The sequence below is a fragment of the Neospora caninum genome, chromosome IX (assembly GCF_000208865.1).
Source record: "Neospora caninum Liverpool complete genome, chromosome IX".
NCBI lineage: Eukaryota > Apicomplexa > Conoidasida > Eucoccidiorida > Sarcocystidae > Neospora > Neospora caninum.
This window is the reverse complement of record NC_018390.1, coordinates 648,814-670,900: the sequence shown is the minus strand read 5'-3', so window position 1 is coordinate 670,900 and position 22,087 is coordinate 648,814. Positions and strand designations below refer to the sequence as shown.

Here is a 22,087-nt window from a genome sequence, read left to right as displayed (position 1 = left end):
TACCCCCAGCTCTCGTCTCCGCTTATTCTTCCCCTTCCACGCGAAACAGGGGACCGCAGCGCCGCGGCTCTGCCCCGCTCTGTTTTGCAGTATATGCTTCCTCGCATACCTTCAGAAACTGTTCTTCTCTTTTGTGTACATTTCCAAGGAGAACGCAAGTCTCTAGCGAGTTCCGGCATGTTGGAGAGAGGGTGTTCGCATCCTCCATCCGTTTGTAGGAGCGCGAGCTACCAGCGAGGCGCCAGGCAGATGCAACGGGGGAGGTGAGCGCTGACCTCTCCGTTTCCAGCGTGGCGCGCAGAATGAGATGAAGAAATCCTGTTTTGTCGTCCTTTTTTGTTGGAACTTCCACACATTTAGATTCTGGACGCGGGGGGATCCAGTCGAGGAAAATCATGGGCCGGAAACAATTCGACGAAAAGGAGTTTCCGTTTCTGCCTCTCCCGCGCGCGCGAGGGTAGCCGCAAAAAACGGTATGGCCAGCGGGAGTGACGCGTTTCGACCTTTTGTCTGATTGAGTTGTTTTCATTGTCATCCCTTTTTGTCCCTGGTGTATGGCCGCCGACCTCCATCTGATTTGTCTCTGTGTTGTGGGTTCCGTGAATTTCGCGGACTGCAAGTGCTTCATCGGGTTTGTTTGCCACGATCTCAAGTCGTGCGAGTCTCGTGTCTCGTATATATCCCCGGCAAAAGCCCTTCTACGGACCGGCGTTGAGACGGAAAGTGACTCGGAGTTCGGTTCGAGGCTTACTCATACCTATTTTTTCTATCGCCAAACACGCCAATGCCCCCGCTACGGCGTGTCACGAAAGTCGCTCGCTGCCGCGTGCGTGTGCGTCTCCCTCGCTCCGCGCAAGAAGAGAAATGCAGTTGCTGAACCATCCGAGAAAATTACTCAAGCTGGGCTGGCTTTTTATGCTGCGCCGTATTTACGGCTGCTCACGTGCCGTTTTCCTCTGCCCCCTTTCAAATCTCCGCCTGCCTCGCCGCTAAAAACACCGGCAAATCGATTTTGTTGCCTGGCGACGAAGATTCCGTTGCCTTACGACGAAGATTCCGTTGTGTTGCCTGGCGACGAAGATTCCGTTGTGTTGCCTTACGACGAAGATTCCGTTGCCTTACGACGAAGATTCGCTTGGAGAGGACGTGGTAGAAACGAAGCGTTTGCCGTGACCGTTTTGTTGGGCCCACGACAGGCAAACGCGGAACTCCAGTCCGGGGATTTCCTTGAACCCCCTCGCGTTGACCGTCTCTCCCCTGCATCCGCCACTCCGCTGTCCGAACGATGACTGTACACAGCTTCGCTTTGTGGGTAGAACTTTTCAATCGACGGTGCATTTCGCTCCGCCGAGCCCCGTGAATCCTCGTTCAACAAATGGGGCATCCTCCGTGCTGCCGAAAAACGTTTTCGCTTGTTCGTCCTCTCGCCTCGGCGCGGACACCTTCGGGATGTGTGGGCCCCGTGAGGTTCGATTCCATCTCCCCTGGGACGTGCGCGCCGGCCGTTAAAAGGCACGTGAATGACGCTTCCGCGTAGGAGGCAGCAGCCCTTTGGTACCCTGCATCATCCCCTTTCCTGTGCTTTAGTAGCTGCGATACGCAGTCCCGACTTCCTTTGCTTCCAAACAAAGTACCCATGCAATCTGTTCGTTCAGGTGTCCCCCGTTTCGAGGGCCAGGGAGACGTCACCGTGAAGCAGTCTCTGCGGGGGCGGTCAGCTGTGCGCGGTGATCTGACGCGCGGAAATCCGACGGGCCGGAGATTTTCGACTCCGGACAACGAGGAGACAGTCTCTGCGGGAGATGGCGTCCGCGGCGACCTCGAAGACGCCCCGGAGGCTTCGGCCCAGGCGGCCAGCCTCGCGGCTGCTGCCCCAGACGGTGCACGCAGGCGGTCTCGCTACGCAAAAATGTACGATCGCCATGTCCAGAGACGCTTGATGAAGAGGCGACACAGTCTGGCTGTACACCGGCCGGTCGAACGTCTCGACACCCCCCGCGACAGCCAAACTAACGAGCACGCCTCTGGCTGCTCCGTTTCGGGGACTGCGCGCGAGGCCGATACGCACGAAGTCGTAGCAGGCGTGGCTGCGTGCGGCGCTGGCGAGAGGAACACAGGGGAATCAGGAGGGATTCCAGGAGCCGTTGTCGGGGTCGGCGAGACGAGCAGTTGCGACCGACGGAGACTTCAGAGGCGTGCGGCCCCTGCAGTGGTGGCTGGCCCGCGACGGAGAGCATCACGCGACGAGGATACCCCGCGCGAAACAGAACGCTCATGCGGTCGGCCGCAGGCAACCGGTGAGCAGCACTCGCGTCTTCAGTCCTTGAGCGGGGCGCTTGCGCCGTGGGATGTGCGAGCCGACGGAACTGCCGGTCGGGAGCTCCCAGCGGGCACTCCGCAGAGTGCGTCGACTTTGTTTCCCGACGGTTCCGGCAACTCTGAGACGGGCGCTGGGTACACAAATCCGCTCTCTCTGTCAAGCGTGGAGGGTGTCGAGCGCACTTCGCGTCTGCCTGCGCGCGAGCGGAGTCGGGGCGAGGGGGCGTCGCACCCGATTGAGGCGCTGGCGGCTGCCGTCCAACCCGAGAGGTGCCGTGGCGACCTAAGCAGCTTGACGACTCCCGCGTCTTCGGAGAGCTTCGAGGATTTCCCAGAGGCTGCCGAGGTGCGTAACGGATACCGACTGGCGTTCACGCGAGAGCAGTCGCTGTTCCCGGACGAGGGCTGCGCGAGATCTGAGGGCGCGGATGTCGTGGGCGTGTTCTGTGACAGAGCGTCCTCATCTTCCACGTCGTCCCTCATGTGGAGCAGCACGTGCGGCTCGAGCGACAGCGACGAGGCCAGTCGCGCAGGAGACGGCGATCCGCGAGACGCGCGGGTGCTCGCGGACGCCGACGCGAGCCCAGACGGCGAAGCGCCCCGCTGCGGCTCGCCGCGAAGGCCACGGCGAGGACCACGGCGCTTCACGGGGGCGGCGCGTGGCAGGGACGAAGGAAGCTATTGCCAGCGGCAGGTCGAGGCACTCAGACAGTACATCTACATGCGCGAGATCGTGGAGCACGGCACGTTGCTCTTCAACCGCTCGCCGATGACCGGGATTCGCTTTCTTCAGCAACAAAACATTCTCGACGACGACAGCCTTGCCGTCGCGGCGTTTCTCCTCGCCACCGACGGGTTGGACAAACGAAGGATCGGCGAGTTGCTGGGGGGGCCGGACGCGGCTTCCACTTCAGTTTTGAACGCCTTCTGCAGCTTCATGAATTTGGCGGACTTGCCGCTGGACGAGGCGCTCCGGCACTTCCTTACGTTTTTCTTCATGCCTGGCGAGTCGCAGGTAATCCTTCGCATCCTCGAAAGCTTCGCTGCAGCGTATGTACGGGACAACCCGACGACGCCGCTGTCTCTGGAGTACGTGCACATCTTAGCGTACGCACTGCTGATTTTGAATACGTCGCTTCATCACCCGTGCCTCCAAGCAAAGGACAAGAAGATGCTCTCTCGCGGCGACTTCTACAAGATGGTCCACTGCGCAGGCATCGCTCTGCCTGAAAACGAACTGGGTGAAATGTATGCGCGAATTCTTCTCAAGGAGTTCAAGACGTCCTTCTCTGCATCCGAAAAGACGTACAAGCGTCTGTCCGCGGCACCCCTCGGCCTCGCACAGGCGTTTGCGTCCTCTCTGCGGCATCCGCAAGGCGACAGCGCGTATCCCTCCGACCGGCTTCCCAACAGTCGGTCTTTCACTCCTGAGCCGTCGATCTCCTCCAATCCGCGGGGCCTTCAACTGTTTCCGGAGGCTTCACGTTCCGGGGACGGCTGGAACCGGGCCCCCTGCGCCGGGCCATGCACGTTCCGCAGCCAGAGGGAGTGTGAACCCACTGGGTGGGACAAAAAAAACGCCTTTGAAACGTGTGGCGACGCGCGCGGGCAGAGGTCGGCCTCGGAATGTGTCGCCTCGACAGCCCCACAAAACTTCTCCATGGCGGGGATGGACGCTGGGAGCCTCCGCCGTGCAGCGCACCGGCGCGGCCCCACCGGAGACCCGCTGACTGACAGCCTGGTTTCCCCCTGGCGAGTCGCGCGGTGTGCGCAGTGTGGACGCCCCGCCGGTTTGTCGGCTGGGGACTCCAGTCAGCCCCGTCGACTGACGGCGCCCGCGTCCGTGTTCTCTCGCCCGTCGGGCTCGCCAGAGCCAGGCGCTCGAAGGCCCTCGGAAGACGTGAGGGACATCGAGCTGGAAGCGTGCACGCGTGTGCACGGCGCGGCCAGTGCATGCCGTGAGGGGGCGAATCTCGGCGGGAGACTGGTTCGCTGTGGCGAGTGCGGATGCGGGCGAGACCGAGCTCTGCAGGTGGAGGATGGTGCAAGTTGCGAAGCGCAGATTCGACCGCTTCGCTCCACTGCCGAGTCAGACGGACAGGCCACGCGGGAGCCTGGCGATGCGCGCCTGGACTCGCGGACGCAGAGGAGCAACTCGAACGGGGCTCGTTTCAGCGGCCTTCGCGCGAACCCAGCAGGCGCCGATTCCAACGACGGGCAAGTCTCTCGGAGCGCGCCGACAACGCCAACAAGGAACACGGCGTGCTGGCCTTCACGCGACGCGGATTTGGCGTTCGCGGGAATGCCGCCTCTGGTCACCAGTGGAGTCCCCGCTCTCGCCGCGTATCCACCTCATCCGGCCGGCGAGTGGTTCGACTCTTGGCAAGACGCAGGTGTTCCAGGAGCGCGGGCTCCAGTGGTTTGTAGATTCTGTTCGGGTCGTCCGCCCGACGTTTCTGTGGAGGCCCATGGCGGCGCGGGTCCTCAAGACTCCTGCGCCCACGGACAGATCCGGTATTCGTTGGGTTGCGCCTCTCACGACAGTGGAGCCTCGTCTGTGGCTTCCAGCCCCTCCCTCATGTACACCTCGCCTCTGGATCCGCCCCCGTTCTCCCTCTTCCCGGAGCCGTCGGAATGCCTCCTGAGGCCTCCGGCACCGCCGCTCGCTCTCAGGGTGGGCGGCTGGGCTGTCAAGGTCCGCGGCATTGACAGCGCGGATGGGAAGGTCAAGGCTGCAGCGTACTTGCGCGTCCACAAACGGCAGTTCTGGCTCGAAGGAGCAGATGCATGCTTAGATTTGTGTTGGAGTCGCTGGCCGCGCACGCCGGTGGGCGTCTCCCAGACCTCATCGGTGCCGCCCGTCGCGCCGGCCGAGGCTCTTGCCGCCGATGCAAAAGGATGGAAACGCTCCGGATCGATGTTGAGGAGCCGCGGGAGGTCGAGTGTCTCGTACGAGGCTCCGGCGTGTGCGTCAAGTTCCCAGCTGGCGAGCCGAGGGGGGAGCGCGGATGACGAGTGCCATGTGCCTCCAGACGCGTCTGTGAGACGGCCGCACGACGAGGGAACTGAGGCCATGCGTGCTCAGGGAGCGCCTGGGCCAGATTCTGTCTTGGGCGGCAGTGAAGCGAATCTCAACCTGCGTGGCGGCTCCGAAATGAGGCCCGCGCCATCTGCTGTCGATCGCCGGGAAGCCGGCGAACAGGCGTCTGCGGCCAACGTGCGCGAAGGACAAGGGCGCCAGGGAGCGAGGGCGGAGTCGCGCTCCGGCTCGGCCAGTCGCGGCGGCCCCTGGCGGCTTCTGCCGGACATCCCCCCTGCTTGCCCGGGTGTGATTTTGACACACGGAGGAGACGCGGGGAAAGGCCAAGCCAGGCCGGCGCAGGAAGACGGAGCAGCTGCACGTCGGGCGAACGCAGAGGGAAGAGACAAACGCGGGCGGCAGGAGGCAGCTGGGAGTCTGTTGGCCGTCGCGCGTCTCGCGGGGCGGGGCGGCCGCTTTCTGCTTCGCGGCAAGGCCCTCAAGGTTCCCCGCATAAGCCTCCACAACCCGTTCAAGAGGCAGCCGCCTCGCAATGCCTCGGCCGTGGACTTCAGACTTTCAAAGTTCACGGAGGACGACGGCACGTCCCTCCGAACCTCCAGTGCCCCCAGCGGCCACAAGCAGGAGACGGGGGCTCTTGCAGAGACGCGTGGAGGAAACGAGCAGCGCAATGAGGGTCGCGCACAGGAACCTACAGGCGCCCTTGAAGACTCGGCGCCTCCGGACGTTCACGCCGCGGTTCCGGAACGTGATATCCCACCGAATCACGGGCAGTCACCGGCGCACACCAACCCACCGGAGTGCTGCATGGGAGGCACGGGAGGCGCGGGCGACCTTTCACGTGCCGAGCCCGGTTCCGCAGCTGCGGCGACTGTTGTCAGGCGAGGGAGGAGTTTCTCGCATCCCCCTGAGTTTCAGACGGCGCCGAGCGCCCCTCGACTGCCTGTTTCGGACTACCCTCGTTCGGTTCCGCTCCCTCCCGCACGCGTCCGCCGGCACTCGAGAGAAGCTGAGAATTCGCCTTCCCGTCCCATGTGGCGTCATCCGTTTCTCTCCCACCCCCACCCCCTTCATGCGGCCGACAGCTGCGTTGGCCGACACGCGAATGGGGCTGAAGCGGGCCGATGGTTCCGTTCCTCCTCTTGTCCGACTCCGACCCTGGTTTTGCGAGCGGCGACTTCAGTGTCTCTCCCAGACGCTCTTCTCAGAGGGCTTCACGCGCCGTGTCTCGGCCATGGTCAAGCGGCCGCGTTCCCGATCGACGACCCCATAGGTCTGTGCAAATCGCTGTCTTTCGCTGTCGCGTTGGAACGCGGGTCCTCCGGCGGGCGCACGGCTTCCCTTCCCAAGTGGAGTGCGTCAAAAGTCGGGTTTCCCGAGGGCAGTTCGCTGGGGTCGGCGCGAGTCGACAGCGCAGAGTGGCGGCTCCACGGTGGAAGCGGGACATCCTCTTTTCACTGCGAGGCTCTCTGGGGCCTTTGCCTCCGGGGGGGACTCCGCCGCAGTGTGTCTGACGGTGCGCTGATGCGCCGCCGAAGCAGCGATGTCGCCTGGCGATTCAGGAGGCGTTTCAACTGGCGCGAGTGGCATGCACGAAACGACCGTTCACCCCCTCTGGCGGCGTCCGAGGATACGCGCGGAACGGAGTGGACTCGGCCGATCGCGCGAGAAGTCGAACCCGCATGCCCAGCACAGTCGGCGGAACCGGGAACCGCTGTTTCACAGCCGTGGCGCTTGGAACGTTCGCAGGCAGGCAGCTCGGCGTCCTCTGCGAGTGAGGGATGCGAGGACCAGCAGACGCTTTCTCCCGAGCGATCGAAGGATGGAGAGAGCGGCAGCGCCGAGAAGGGAGACTGGAGCGGGAACTCGATAGGCGGGCCGGAGCAGGCCTGCGCAGTGCCAGCCGCCAGCGGCGTCTCCGGCCTCCGTGCGAACGGGCCAGGGCTATTCTGGCGGAGACTGCCCTCTTTCCGAAGCTCCGCTGAGGGCGGCTTCGAGCAAAGCGGATGGTCTGGGAAACCCGACTTGGTCCGACCCGCGGAGAAAAAAGGGGGCGGGCCGCGCGGCTTCCTCGCGCGGCTGTTTCAGCCGGTGCTCGCAATGGCCTCAGTCAACCGGTGCCCCCTCGGCGACCTGATTGCTGTGCAACTGGTGCGTGTCAAAACGCGAGTCGCGCAACCGCGCATGCGGCGCTGTTGGGTAGCCTCCCGAAGTGTTCACGCGCCAGCCTCGACGAAACGGGCTCACCCCGTTGCCAGCCCTTTGTCGTTCGCAGAACGTGCAGGCGCGCCAGAGCGTCTCGCCCCGAATCTGCGAGGCCGCGATCGAAAAAAAAAGAAAGCCTAGAGGGCCCGCTAGAATGAAACGCAGTCCAGGCTCTTGAGAACGCATGCGGGGGGGGACTGCCGAAGATCCTTTCGCAGTTTGATGAACAGCGTGGAAACCAGCACGCAAGCGAGACGGCATTCGATGACGTGTGGAGGTCCAGGCAGCACGATGTATCTGCACTGCGTTTGCCGTTTCTCTCGCGTGCAAAGCGTAGGTCATTCGTAGCCAGTCCCAGTGCAAGCATAGAGCCCCCGTCAGGGTAGCAGTCTACGTGTGTAGCAAAGGCGGTCAGGGACATTTAGATGTATAGATTTTTTCGCGTCTACGTCGATTGCTATGTCTCCCCTCAGGGCGCGCCTCCCGAGATCGCGGCTGCTCTGGAGAAAGCGGCAATTCCCATCGCCGATCTCGTCGCGGAGCCTGGAGCCCGTCAGGCGGTCTTCCCCGATCTGTATCAGCCTCCCTTTCTTTTTCCCTTTTCGTATCCCCCGCTCGTCTTTGTCGGTAAGGCCGCGGGGCCTCCTACGCAGGGGACTCGGGGACAGCCTGGGAAAGGCCCCTCCATGGTCTGCCTCACTCTTTCTTTTCGGCGTCGACTGCTCGTTCTTGTTCTTCCTTACTACGCATCTTCGTTTCCTCTGCCATCCGCTAGCAAGTCCTCTCAGCGTTGCACATTCGCCACTCCGAACCGGCTTTCGGCGGAAGTCGCCAGCGCGACTTCCGCCTTCGCCTCGTCATCCTCCTTTGCTTCTACCGTCCTTCCGGCCTCCGCTGAAGGTGTGCTTTGTCCCGCGTCGGCCTCGCCCCCGTGCCGGCAGCCTGAAGAGCGCTTCGGTGCCGGGGAGCGGGCGACTCAGCCGCAGGCTGCTCCCGTCCCCTCCCCGTTGTCACCGGGCTCTCGTGGCAAGGAGGGAGGGCGTGCCTGCGTGTCCCTCGAGCACTGCAGGAGATCGCGAGGCTCGTCGGGAGGTTCGGTGGCGTGTCACCGGCCGTCGGATGCTGCGCGGGCGGGCGCAGAGATGCCGCTGTCTGCTGCCTTTGCGAGTTTGGTACACGATTCAAATCGGCGGTCTTCCGCCACGCTCGGCGAGGGTGACCGCCGGACGTCGGAGGCGGCTTCGACGGCAGTGAAGGCCTCTGCGAAGGAAGAACCGTTCGGCTCTGCCACGGTTCCAGGCCTACCCCGGATCAGCCCCCAGGAGCGACAGGGCGTCTCTGAGGGGCAAACGCCACTGTCCGAAGTCGGCGCTTCCGGAGAGAGCGCCGACAGGCAGGTGAACAGCCAAGGCCGCAGCTGTGACCTGCCGACGACGGAGGCCTCTGACAGGGGACGAGACCCCCTTGTGCCGGGTCGAGCACAGCTGTCCGAGCTTGGGCTTTCGGCGCCATCTGGAGTTGCCCCGCCTTCTTCGTCCGCGGCCGCACAAGGCGCCGTTCAAGGTGCGCGAAGAGACACGCAGAAGCGCCACGCGACACTTGACAGGACGCGTTCGTATCCTTCGTTCTGCGCGGGCGTGCTGCCATCCTTGAGTTCGCCTCCCCCTGCGCTCGCTGGTCTGGCCGATCGCTCCGCGGAGCTCCGGGGACACCCGAACCTCCCAGAGACCTCTGGCGGCGACCCTGCAACCCTGGCGCTGCAAAAATCGCCTCTGCCGATTTTGCGAGGGTACTTCCCTGGATTCCTCGCGCCGCCAACAGAGGGGTTCCAGCGGCAGGTGGGCGAGCAGCCTGGCGAGGCACAGCGAGGACGCTCCTCTGGAGAGGGGCTGTGTCCCCCTCTCAGTGGTCCGGGGTCCGCGCGTGGGAGAGACGGAAGGCGAGAGAGCGTCGCTGGTCTGGTGGGGAACGAGCGGCGGACAGAGGGAGACACGGGGCTCGACGGCGGGTCGTGGGCTGCTGGGGACAGAGGCGGCGCGTCTGGCTTCCTCGACTGGCAGGTTCTCTTTTCCTTCTTGCGAAGGCAAGTGGCCTTCAACAAGGCTGCGCAGGCACTGAAGGCCCAGAAAGAAGCCCACAGACAGTGGGAACTGCGGAAGAAGCTGGAGGACAGCAAAGAGGTAGAGTTCACGGTAAGCGAGTCTCAACCCCACAAACCGGCGTATCCCGTGCGCTCCATTTTGCCTGGAAAACGGAAACTGCTTCAGTAGTCCATATATTACGCCTAGAACATAACCAAAGACATTCAATATCTAAACCAGCCAGTAGTCCAACTCGTAGTATATACTCCCCAGAAAAGGCGACTCCCTGCGGCGATTCGAACCGACGGATCCAGGTGTACGTCTTCCTGCCCGTGGCTACGTTTCGAGGGTGGAGCCGCGCTGCGAGGCACTTGAGCGGTCAAGACTTGCAGAAACTGTAGTGCGCTGTGCGCTTTCGTCTTTCCCTGCGTTCCGCCGGTTTCGGCGTCGGGGTTCGCAAAGACAGACGCGGCCCGTGTACGACTCATATGCAGGACGATGGCGACGCGCGGTTCCCCACATATTAGCATGGAGTTGCATGTCTGGGCGGAGGTATACATTTCATTTCTATATATATATAGGTATGTATAGGTATGAGTCTCTGGAAAACCCATGTGCTTGTGCGTCGCCTTTTTCCCGGTGTGGCGTCTTCGTTTTAGGATCAAATCCTGCCGCACCTTCTCCGTCACTGGGTCAGCACGCCCGCTCCGTCTGTGCTGGGACAGGAGACAGAATCGCGAAGGGCGCTGGCGCTCGGCGAGTCCGTTCGCTTTCTGCGTGGGCTACAACGCGTGGAGAAACGCTGGAGGCACTGTCAGAAGGAGCAGCCCCGAGGCTATTCCGAGGATCTCGTGCCTTTGTCGGCCGCGGTCGTGTTTCCCAGCGCTTGCGACAGCGCCTGTTTGTCGCACGAGGCAGGTTCGCATCGAGACGGGAGGGCCGAATGGAAGCGAGGCCTCCTTCCAAGTTCGGTTGCGGTGTCTGTGTCGGCGGTTCCCTCGGACCCTCGACTGAGAAACCTCGAATCTCTGTCCAGTTTTCAGCGCACCGGCGAGCGCAGCACGCCGCCGGTCAGCAGACAAGGCAGCCTTCCTGGAGCGGAAGCGGGCGTCGACCAAGGCGAAAAACCCGAGACCACGCTGACGAAACTTTTCCCGATGCAGAGCTCGCGGGAGGGCGGCGCAAGCACTGACAAATCGCACGGCACTCGACTCGACGGCAGCAAGTGCGCTCGGGGAGGCACGGGAACCGCCCGATCCTCTGCGGAGGATGTGCGATCCCTGCTGGCCTGGGGACGGAAGCCCGCCCCGCACGTGGACCACGCAGAGGAAGGTGAGAAAGGAGACGGGGCGAGCTTTCGGACGGCGTCGCAGCCAGAGTGGCCCAGTACGCAAGAAGGTCCAGGCGGCGAAGACGCGACACGGGACACGCAGGCAGAGCCGGTGTATCACCAGGTTCGCACAGAAGGTCTCGAAGATCTCCGCGTTTCGGAGCAGATGGTAAGACAAAGCTAAAAACCGTATACTGACGTCCCGGTCTTCTCAAAGCGGTTCGAGTCGCTTGAGCCAGGGCGGGACACGTGAAAAACAATTGGTCATTTCTTCCCGGGAAAAAGTTAGTCGGGTGTCTGTGTCAGCACACGCGCGGCGTCCCATAATCGACGCGCCGTGCGCAGACGTTCCTGAACGAACTGCGTCCTCGCTACGCCGGCGCTGAGCACGCGGTAGTCCCCCCCCCCCCGTCGTTTTCGCGTGTGCGCCTTCGAGGAGAGCCCGACAGAGATACGCCAGTGGCAGCCTGTAGTCTTCCCGGTTTCCCGCAGTGCAGCTTTCTGGCCGAAACTCTTGTTCTGACTGCTGTCTTGGACGTCGCGTCGACGTGGCCGACAACGACAAGTAACGGATTCGTTGGCGGGTTCCGTCTGGCGGATTTCTCGCCGTCGTTAATGGCTGGTGACGCAGGGAAGAGACCGTCAGCTGTCACAGCATCTTTTCCCCCACAGTATCTTCGTATCTCGTTTGTTTGTTCTCAGCTCCGCCTCTGGAAATCGGGGCTTCCCGCAAGTCTCCGAAGTTTTTTGTGGTCTCTCGCGCTTCCAGGAGAGTCCCCCCTCAGCCACCTTCGCCGGAGACTCCAGCCGTTCACGGACTCGCTTCCCGCAGTCGCGGTTTGCCGCGGACTTGGCGAGAGCAAACGTGGGCCGAGGGAGACGGAAAGCACGGGCGGGTGCGTGTGCCTCTCCGATTCGCTTCCAGGCCACAAGCCTGAGGCCGGCCGAGCCGAGCTTGGGGACACGAGCTGCGGAAGCGTCGGCCTTGCCGGGCCCCTTAGCCATTCGGCGACGATGCCCGGACAGGCGCACATCGCCCTGCTAGCGTTTGCCTACACCGACGCTGAGGAGAACGGTGGACGCAGGTGTACAGGCGACTTCGCGCACGCGCTGACGCGCTCAAGAAGCACACTGCGCACAGACGGCCGATGCTGCAAAGAGGAACCCGCGAGTTTTCGCGTCAGGCACCAGAATCACCTGACTGCACGCTTCGCTCGCTGCCAGACGGCAAGAGCCGAGAGACCCGCAAGCCGCGAAGCAGCAGCGAGAGAGAGGTCGCCTCTCGAGAGCGACGGGGGGGTGAGCAGGCGACCGCCAACCCTCCGCACGGCCGTGCTGCTGGAGCGAGTAAACGGCCAGTGACGGCCCGTCCGGGGGGAAGAAATAAACAGTCGGCAGACGTCCCCTTGGAGGCCGCGCGCATGCAAAATGGAGTCCCCGGGCTCCCGAATTCCACTTCGCGTTCCCGGTCGGCACCGCCGCTGCCTTTCGGCTCTCCCACTTCCTATCTGCACTCTCCGCGTTCGTCAAACGCGCCGTTCGTGCACATGGAGAGTCTCCACAAGCTCGCCCTTGAGGAGGCCGGTGACTTGGCGACGCTGGATCGGCCTGTGGACGGGAGCGCCGCGGTGCGCGACACGCAGTCTCGCTTGGAGTTATTTGAATCCCTGTACGCTGCCGACGAAACGGAGCGGCCGGACAGGAGCAGTGATCCCGGAGTTTGTCTCTCTGCGAGCGCGAGTGCTCTCGGCCCAGATACGCCCGTGAGGCCTGGAGGCCCGAACGTTCCGCTGAGGGGAGGCGGACGCACCAGCGAGCCGTGTCCGCCTAGAGGAGGGTCGGGATGTGTGGAGCGCTTCTCTGCGTCGCATGGACGCAGGAGGCCGTCCAACACCGGAGACGATGATCCGACGCCAGCTGGGCCGTTTGAGGCAGCCTCCGCAGGGGGTTGTGCCGCACTGCGTTCGGCTGCCAAACGCGACGCGAGCGGGGACCCGAGACAGCAGGCAAAGGAACCCGGTCAGGGGGCGGGCGCCCGGGAGGATGAGCAAGATCCTCGTCACAAGCTTGTCGGCTCGCCTCTGGAGACCCGGTGTGGGCAAGGCGCGTGCCCGCGACACGGAGACTCTGGATGTGTCTGTGGAGTTGGAGAGACGAAGGGAATCAATGCCAGTCCTACGAGGCCGAATGCGGTTGCAGGCGCGCTCCATCGGGCGCCTGTTTCCTTCGATGACGGGAACGCCGACCCGCGGCATCGCGCGTCCAGCTGTGGCGAGGCACGCGGTCTTCAGCAACGTTCTGCAGCAGCTACAGCTCGCGGGCATTTCCGCCGGCTGGAGCGAGATCTCCCGGGTACCTATCCGCTTCTGCAAATGCTGCCTGAGGGCATCGCTACAGCGGAACCTCTCCTGAGCGCGGGTTCCGCCTTCGAGATTCTCGCATCCCTCGATCGCCCGGTCGGGGGGTGTGCTGGCGATATCGGCACCCTCGGCGGAGACGCAAGTTACGAGCCGCGGCGATGTGGCATCTCGTCGAGCAGCAGCGACGCCGCACTTGGGAGGCTGTCTGATGCGAGGCGGCTCGGCGAGCTGTGGGGACGCAGCGCTGGCATTCATCCCGGCCAGGCGTTTGCCTTCCCCTATGGTCAGCCACCGCTTTGCGCTGCGTGCTGTAGATGCCGGCGATGCAGTGCTTTAGACGCACGAGAGGAGGAAGAGTGGCAACCAGGAGCCGGTGGAGTCGAGGAAGGGGCGAAGAGCGACGCGGCGGCGAGGCCGGTGGTCGGTACAGCACAAGTGCGTTGCGACGTGGCGGCGAGCGCATGCGCCACGTCTCCTGCACTGAGGGCCCCTCACGTCCCTCTGCCGGGAGATTCCCTCTCCGCCTGGCCCTCGACGGACAGGGCGACAGAGGCAGGCGACGCTGCGGGCAGTACGAGTGGAGATCTCTTGCTTGCGTCGTTTCGCGTGGTGGAATCTTTCGACGAATCAAATGGCAACTCATTGTCCCGTCGAGGCACCGTCACGAGTGGAACCGAACTGGAAGCCGTCGCGCGAGCTGCCACGTCGCCTGCGGGTTGTCACGCGACGCCCCAAACGGCCGTCGAATGTTTTCCGTCCAGGGAAAATACGACAGCGTACCCCAGGGGCTGCCTGTTAGCTGCGGCGAAGGGGCCAGAAGGACAGTGCGTCGAGGGACACTGCGGCCATCCTGCTTCACCCGAAGCGGACTCAGTCGAGGAAAGGACACAGGAAGGCGCCTCCCAAAGCGTCGCTTGCAATACTTGCTCAGGACGAAAGCGGAGCAGGGAGAAGACGTGGTGCTTCTGTCCACGGTGCTCCATCGGTGCGGGCATCGCCGACGTGCTCGAGTGCGTTGTGCTTCACATGCCCACGGTAAGAGACGGGAGACTCTTGTGCTTTGATTCACTTAAGCTAGGGGAAAAGGCCCGAGTCGCGACTCGATTCCACCTGCATACATGGGCAAGAGTAAAACGGTATCGTGGCAAAACAAAACGGGAGTGACGAAACGGCGTGGCAGACCTGGGCCGCAGGCAGCGACTGCCGGTGGTGTATACCGGCGTGCTGGCGGTACATTCCCGCATGCAGTTCGGCCGTTGCAACTGCAGAGGAGTGAAGCCGTCTCTGCAAGGGTGAGGCGTAGGCGCCAGCTGCGTCACTTCATGGAGTTGAGATGGGTGTGCTGCAGAGATCGCCATGGCCCAGTCATGTGCAAGCACGTTCCAGGGAAAAAAACACAATCCTTCCTTGTCGTATTTCTCGCTTACTGCAGGTCGGTTATGTTCAAGGCATGGCGGGGGTTGCAGCGGTTCTTCTCTTTTTCATGGAGCGCGAAAGGGTGAGTTTTGGATAGGGTTCATGCGAACTGCCGTAGGTTCCTTCGGATACCTCGCCTTTTTTAAAGTGGCCTCGGTGCCGTCTGTTTTTGGTTATCCTGCACGTCTTGGTTGTCCATCTGCGCCGAAAGCACAAGGTAGCAACATCCGCCGTGTGTGGTGCGATTGTTTGTACATCAACCAAGTGTCGCAGAACTTGCTTATGTATTTCTTGTCACACGTGCTACCGCGTCCTCGCTACGTTCCTGTCCTGGGTCTCCCTGCTTCTGTGTTCAGGCGTTCATTCTTATGGTTCAGCTACTTCAGCTGCATCCTTTGCCGGACTTCTTCATGCTCAGCTCTTTAGGCAAAAGGTGGGAAGCGCGGGTCACAAGGCACTTGGTCACTTTCCGTTTCTTCCTCGAAGTTTGGGTGTGGGGCACGCGCACGACCAGAATCCTGGCTCTTCGGGCACAAAACGGCTGACGTAGTAGGGTGGATTATTTATGCCTGCGTGTCAGTCTACCGATGTCCGTACACTTGCACTTCTATGTTACTCCTAGTCCCTCTGTATATAAAAGCCTTTCCCGGGCAAAACCGTACGAAGCCTTCTTTGCCTGACTGCATTTGGCCGCTCCAGGCCTCCCTCGGCAGCAGGGCGCTTCGAAGCAGATTGAACCGCTGGCCAGCCATTTGGCGCTCAATTCCTGATTTTCTGGAAGGTCCGATGTTGTCTTCTGCTCCGGCTACCACCGTGCGTCGTTGTTCCATGTTTTACCTGATTCCGTCTCGCGTCGTCAATGTGTAGTAAATGCAAACACTGTCACGCTTCGGAGCGAGGACGGACAAGAATACCGCGAGAGAGGTTGGATGACTTTGGTTCTCGTTCTGTTCTTCTGTAGAACCCTGCGCCATCATCTGTCAGCATTCAAGCGCTACTTGGCCGCCTTGCTTCCTGCGCTGTCCGAGCACTTCACCAGTCTCCACTTGCCGCCTTCTTTCTACTTGTTGCCTTGGGTTCTGTCTCTATTCACATCTGTTCTCCCTCTTCATATTGTCGTTCGAGTTTGGGACGGCCTCCTTCTCGCGGGCGGAGGGAGAGATACACTGTTCCAGGTATGGGAAACGTTTAGGCAAGTAGACGAAAACTGGGCGTCGAGTGAATGAGACACAAGTTACACCCGAAAGGGTTCTCTAACATGTTTTCGGATTTGCACATCCTGCTTCCGCTCTCATGTCTTTTTGAACGGTCCACGCCCTCCAGCCTACCCTGTCGTGGGGCCAGTGCTGGCCGCATTTCCTTTCCATCACGGCCTTTAAATCCTTGTCGTAGCCAAAGATGTTTCTTCGCCTCTCTGTCGTTAATCCACACCTCACCACCTCAGATGCCTGGCGACGAGTAAACCACTGTCCGTTGTCTTTTCTCTGTTGTTAGATCGCGCTTGCTATTCTGCATTACTACGACGAAGCTTTGCGCGGCCGCTCCTTCGAGGGATGCGTCGCCCTTCTGAGTCGCCAAGACTGTCACGCGGCGTCCAACAGTGCAGCATTCGACGAGTGTCGGTTTTTTGACGGGTAGGCACTCTGTTCTGTCGAATGTGTCGACACATTTACGCGTGCAATACGTACCATTGTGGCTAGGCAGGACGGCGTGTGCGGATGGTAGAGGCGTGTGAAGAAGGTGACACTGTCTTCGGCCTTGTCGCCAGGGTGTCGTGGATAGTAGACCAAAGTTCGCTAGGTGTACCGACGTCGAGTGGGACTAGTTTGGTGTCTGATTGGTCAGCTTCTTCCTGGATGCAAACCCTACCATACGGGGGCGCTCGTCGTCTATTCTAGAGTGCGGGGCTAGTGCCTCGAACCCCTATCTGCGAGGTCAGGTAGCTTCTCCTGGTTTCCCTCATCTTCCCGAGTACCGCCGATGCTTTTGCGTATTGTCAGGCTGCGATGGGTTGAAACGCAGTGGCCGGAGATTGAAGAGGCTCTCGTTGTCCCTGCGGCAGCGCTCACAAGTTCAGGCGATTGAATCCAATCCACTATCGCAAGAGAAGATTTTTCTTTTCAGCACGTCACCCCCGCGAGCGAATGGAGCTAACATCAATGTAGTGTGACATTCCACCACGCGACACAGAATGAGAACCTGCCCGGGGACAGCTGTCGCAGGTGGGGAATATTGGGAACTCTAGCGAAACAGTCTGATGAAACGGTCGATCTTTGTCGTGGCGAAACGGCTCGCTGTCTGATTCGGTAATCCAAGTTCAGCCTGGCGATGACTGCTAGTTTGGTTATCCAACGCCGCTAAACCAAATGGTTTCGTGGTGCACCCCAAGGTGATTTTAGGCCTCGCGGTTTCCTGGTCTTCAAGATTGATCGTCGTCGTCAATGAAATTCGAAGATGAGATATTTCTCCGGGAGCAACAGCCGCGCAGCTGACCAGAGTGAAACTTTGTCGAGCAGAATAAAGAGAGCAGCGGAGCAATTCTATCGTTCAAAAGACCTGTCCATCTGGGAAACTAAGAAGGCACTACAGCGTGTCGTCACCTGCTCTGAACGTCACAGGTATAATGGCACGGTGACTCAAGTTTCGCCTTCAAGAGTGCATGCGCCTTCTACCTGCCGTTTCCGACAGCCTCTGCCAGGATGGCAACCTACTATGTCGATACTGAGGCGCAGCTACCAAGTGTCTTGCAGCTCTTCCCAGCTTGCGAAATTGCGGGGTATTCGCGCTTCACCGCAACCTTGTCAGCAGCGAGTGCGGAGGCAGTGCGAAGTCGACCCAAGTTCTTCGCTGTATGTTGGGGATCGTGGGTGACACAGAAGCCGGCAAAACGATATCGAGGGAGGAAACGCCATTATCTGATGGCTTCCGAAAATCTGAAGCGTCACACTGTGTGTCGTGACTCAGGTGGTTGCCAGCCCTGGACGTCTCCACAGACTATACAACCATATTCTTCCCTTTTCGTTTTCAGAAGATGTATTCTCAGGTAATAGGTACTTCGATTTTCCTGCCCAGCATGCGTGTAAGATCGGGGCGCGTACAACATCAAGCTCGTTTCTCTGACCTAAACGGGGGTTATTCTCTAGAGGAGCGGCACGCAGGTCTATTTCTCGTACCGGGGAGTTCCCGGCTGGAAAGTTTCATCAATTTCTTCGTGTCGAAACATTGTCTTTGGGAATGGCCCTTGGACACGGAGCCGCAGTTCTGTGTTCTGTTGGAAAAGCGAATGTGGTGCACTGCATTTTAAGTACTAAACCCGGGAGACTATGAGGCGCAATGAGACGGTCTGCCACTGGTTCCTGCGAAGCTGAATGTATGCCTACTGTAGTTCACTTCATCGGCAAGTAAACGATAATTAAATTGCAAGTGTGAGAGAGAGTCGACTGCAGCGGCTGTACAGGCGCAGTTCAGCTCGAACCATCGTCCTAGTGTGACACACAGGGAGAGAGGTCGAGAAAGGAGCCAGATATATTGCAAAAGAGGGCCGAGAGAGATAAGGAAAGCAAGGGGGAGGGGCGGCAACGAGAGAGGAATGTCAGGTGGCGGTGGAGCCCACAGACACATCTCTTTCTACCCAGTTAGGACCGCGTGAGTTGTCAGCCTCAGTAAATGCTTTCTTTCTTCGGCGAGAGGCAGCATGCAGAGTGGCCAACCGTTTAGATTCCACTGCGGACGCCTGCAATTATTCATGGCGCTTTTCCCCTGCCAGTATTTTTGCGCGGTTTTGAAGTGGCAAGTCGAACCTTTTTTTCTGCTAATAGCGTTAAAGGCTCTCACTTAACTTCACCAGGAAGGCATCGGCAAAAGGGCTCAGCACTTTCCTTGCAGCAACGGAGTGTTTCCACCAGATTTCTTGCCAGTAGAAAACTTGACATCCTGTTTTCTTGCCTTACTGTGTACAAGGTGGTGCTTATCCGTGAATTCTCATCTTCGGCTTGCATGACTTAGCGGATCGATTTGCCGCGAGCCACACGGTCAGCACCTACACTCATACGCATGTGCCGATGCTAGAGAGGAAACTGCTGTGGCACGCTTCCTCCATCAAACGCGATCACGGGGAACTCCGCCGGCAGGGGAGGGAGGAGCGACTGCCGTCAACGGCCTCTGGAAAGAGGAGGGGGGCAAAGGGACGATCGCCACCCCGTGTACCCCACTTCAGCACGTGACACGACGGCAAGCTCCCGATATTAGTTCCAAGTTGCTCTCCAGGAAGCTGAGGGTTCCGTCTTTAGAAAATACATCATGTACGGTGGCTCGACCTCAGAGATGTTGGATGTGTACAACAGAAGTTCATGGAGCAATGACTGTACAACCGTTCGACAGGAAGGACTCGCGCAACGCTGCGGTGTCTAGACACCGGCTGACGGTGTCATGCAGCTTGAGCACAGTGTGCAGCGGAGCAAATATGAGCATTGAAGCGACAGTGAGGATTTTTATGTAACAAAGAACAGTACACACGAAAAACAAGGGTCTTCAAAGGCTTTCCGCTTGGCAGCCGGCTCTGCCATATTAGTGGAATATAGAAAGCTTGCCACAGGTTCTAACTGATGGCCGTACCAAGCCCAGCGAACGATGCTGACTACTTTATATGAAAAGTACATCGCTGTTCTTCTGTCACTTCTTTCTGTACCACTCACTTCATCCCCGCCGACTGAGAAAGTGATTTCAAATGTGCATCGCCTAGTGGTGCATGCATCCCGCTCAAATTGCTGCATGCGTGTGCAATGGGGCCGTAGCGTTCGAGGCAAGAAACAACGATTTCAGGATAGTCTCCCGACGCCAGCAGATGAGTTCGTTTTTATTTCGGTGGACGGCCGCGTTTCCTGCCTTCGGGCGTTCTCAGGAATGCCTTGTTCTAATCGGCCATACAACTGTACAAAGTGTCGACTGCAGTGAAATTAAACTTCCTGTAGGCGTTGATTCAGCACGAGAACAAACTGGGGTGTCTGCAGTGGACTCTTCAGGCCGGATGTGTATGCATGATGCCTTCATATTGCCACTAAGTGTCATCCATGTATGGCGAGTATTCACTAAGTGTCATCCATGTATGGCGAGTATTCACCGCCGTGTACGGTGTATTTCGTCCTCGCACTGTGAAATCAGCAGTTTTCCCTTATGGCTCCTAAATAGTACGAGAGAAGGCCACGTAACCTTTCTCGCAATCCGCGAGCTGAGGGTCTCCAAGGATGTCGTACGGCGTGTCCGAATCGCACGGAAGTCGGAATGCATCTATAGTTCTCTTCGAAAGCCCCTAGCTGAAATAAAACATACGTGAGAAATATTGTCGCTTCTTTTGACCGCTTTTGCAATGGCCACTTGCGTCATCCGCACAGGATCGATGGCACGGCCGTTGCCGTTGCTCCTTGAAGTCTCTTTCCCTGGAGTTGTCTGGTGGAAAGCTCGGGCGCTCTCGCGTTGGCCCTTCTCACGGAGAGGCGTGGAGACTTTCAGTTTCGCCCATTCGCAATTCTTTGAACGCCAGGCAGGAGCTCCACGTCGTGTCACGAAACTGACACGTAGAGCGCAGGTTTCTAGTTCGTGCATTGCCCGAGAAGCTACTGAAGATGTCATGCTTTGGGAAGGCCGCGGACGTCGCTCTTCTATAAGTCGTTCTCAGTCTGACGAGTTTACCGTCAACGGTCGCGTCAGAAGCTCAGTGCCCGATACTCGTCCGGGCCAGCATGCACACTCGGGTCAAGGCGTACATTGTAAGGGACGGTGTTCTACCTCTGGGGTCCTTGAAAATTGTGACCGATCATCACCAGTTGCGCACTTTTCTATAGACACAACTCCGTTCAATTCCTCTGTCGGTAATGTTTCTTTACAACCGCTGTGGGCACGCCGGTGTTGGTCTGCGGCTTGTTGCTCGGCAGCGACTTCTTCTCCTCGTGGAATAGTCAATCCAGCAGCATTTTGCCTTCGTCTTTTTTCGAGCACCACGAAACAATCTGGAAAGAAAGTTTCGAGGACGCCGAGTGAAGCTTCTTCGGTGACGGCGCCAACAGAAGCGGCACCACAGAAGAAGGATTTCAAAAAGGTGGGGGGAAAAGAGAGCTTCAGCCAGTCTGGACGCTCTGGGAAATCTGCCGTCGCTACAGGCCAGGTCGAGTCCGCGGCAAGACCATTTAACTTGAATGGTTGGTCTGGGGCTGACACGGTCAACTCGTTGGCTGCTGCGGAACACTGGGAACCGTCTCGTCTGACTCTGAAGCAGCATCAGCAAGTCGTCGTGTGGAAGAAGAACAGAACGTGTATTTTGTGCAAGGTGAGGCTCTGGCTTTGCAGCGGCCGTGAACTGGTGCTGGTTCGTAAATCTCGAGCACCTGAAGACGTTCCTTAGTGTAAAGGCGCATTTGATCGCTGTCCGTTTCTACGAACGCTTCATAGATCCAGTTTCTGGTCCGTTTACAGCGGCTGAAGTTCTCCGATGTGGCTTAGAGACCCGAGCACGTCGGAAAACGGTGCTCATCGCCTGGAAGGGGAACAGGGCCATGTCAGATTCATCCCGGTACGAGATTGACGAGGCAAGCAGGGCCGTAACAGATGCGCGTTAAGATGCGATCAGAAATGAGGGGATCCTCCTCCAGCTCGTGATATGTTAGATGGAGCTGGACTGAGGAGAGGAAATCCTCGGGGCCGCATATTGACATATCACTCTCACTGTCGTTTCTTGTGTCTACCACCCGCGTTCACTCTTTGCCTGCAAATGCCCTCAGAAGGAGGTCCAAGGAGGGAGTGTCGAGAAAGTCGAGACAGCGTGCGAGAAGGCCTGGCGTTTCCTCTCAGGCTACTCCAGAAGCGCCCACGTCTGTCCTATTCTTCCGTAAGGCTCCGCCCAGTGTACGAAGTTGTCATGCTAATTCAGTTATGTTAATTTGTTTTATTTGCAAGGGGGTCCATCTGAATGAGGTTAGACCTGATATTGTTTGTGCTCAACACGTCGCGTGTCAGCAAGTGACAGCAGTTCTGTGGCTAGCATCTGGTGTGTTTGCTTGCCGTCGTACAGCAGCTATCAGCTTCATCCATATATAAACAGCACTGCATATGTGTCCTGTCATGCCAGTGCGGACGAGCTACCACTTTGTGGCTAAACCTCCACCCGGCACGTTCCGACTGGTTCAGAAGATCAGTGCTACGGAAAACCGCTCGCACTCTGTATACGGAAAACCGCTCGCACTCTGTATACGGAAGTCGAAAATACATCGCCTTCACTTTTGCGTTATTCCTCACGTTCACAATCCGATAAACCCCTGCACTTTACATTCTACATGTTGCAGGC

General features: G+C 59.5%; 2 protein-coding genes across 2 annotated transcripts; both read left to right on the top strand.

Annotated features, from left to right (window-relative positions):
* Positions 1-1,636: 1,636 nt before the first annotated feature.
* NCLIV_039220 (putative sec7 domain-containing protein) lies at positions 1,637-16,836 on the top strand (the record flags this gene model as incomplete). The annotated part of the gene is made up of 10 exons (XM_003880831.1): positions 1,637-7,510; positions 8,038-9,756; positions 10,305-11,144; positions 11,745-11,871; positions 12,200-14,370; positions 14,768-14,833; positions 15,108-15,184; positions 15,713-15,926; positions 16,246-16,385; positions 16,752-16,836. 10 exons carry the CDS (start codon positions 1,637-1,639, stop codon positions 16,834-16,836), a joined length of 11,313 nt encoding a protein of 3,770 aa, XP_003880880.1.
* Positions 16,837-20,116: 3,280 nt separating this feature from the next.
* Positions 20,117-21,635, top strand: NCLIV_039210 (conserved hypothetical protein; the record flags this gene model as incomplete). The annotated part of the gene is made up of 2 exons (XM_003880830.1): positions 20,117-21,073; positions 21,525-21,635. The coding sequence occupies 2 exons, from the start codon at positions 20,117-20,119 to the stop codon at positions 21,633-21,635; spliced, it is 1,068 nt and encodes a 355-aa protein (XP_003880879.1).
* Positions 21,636-22,087: the final 452 nt, after the last annotated feature.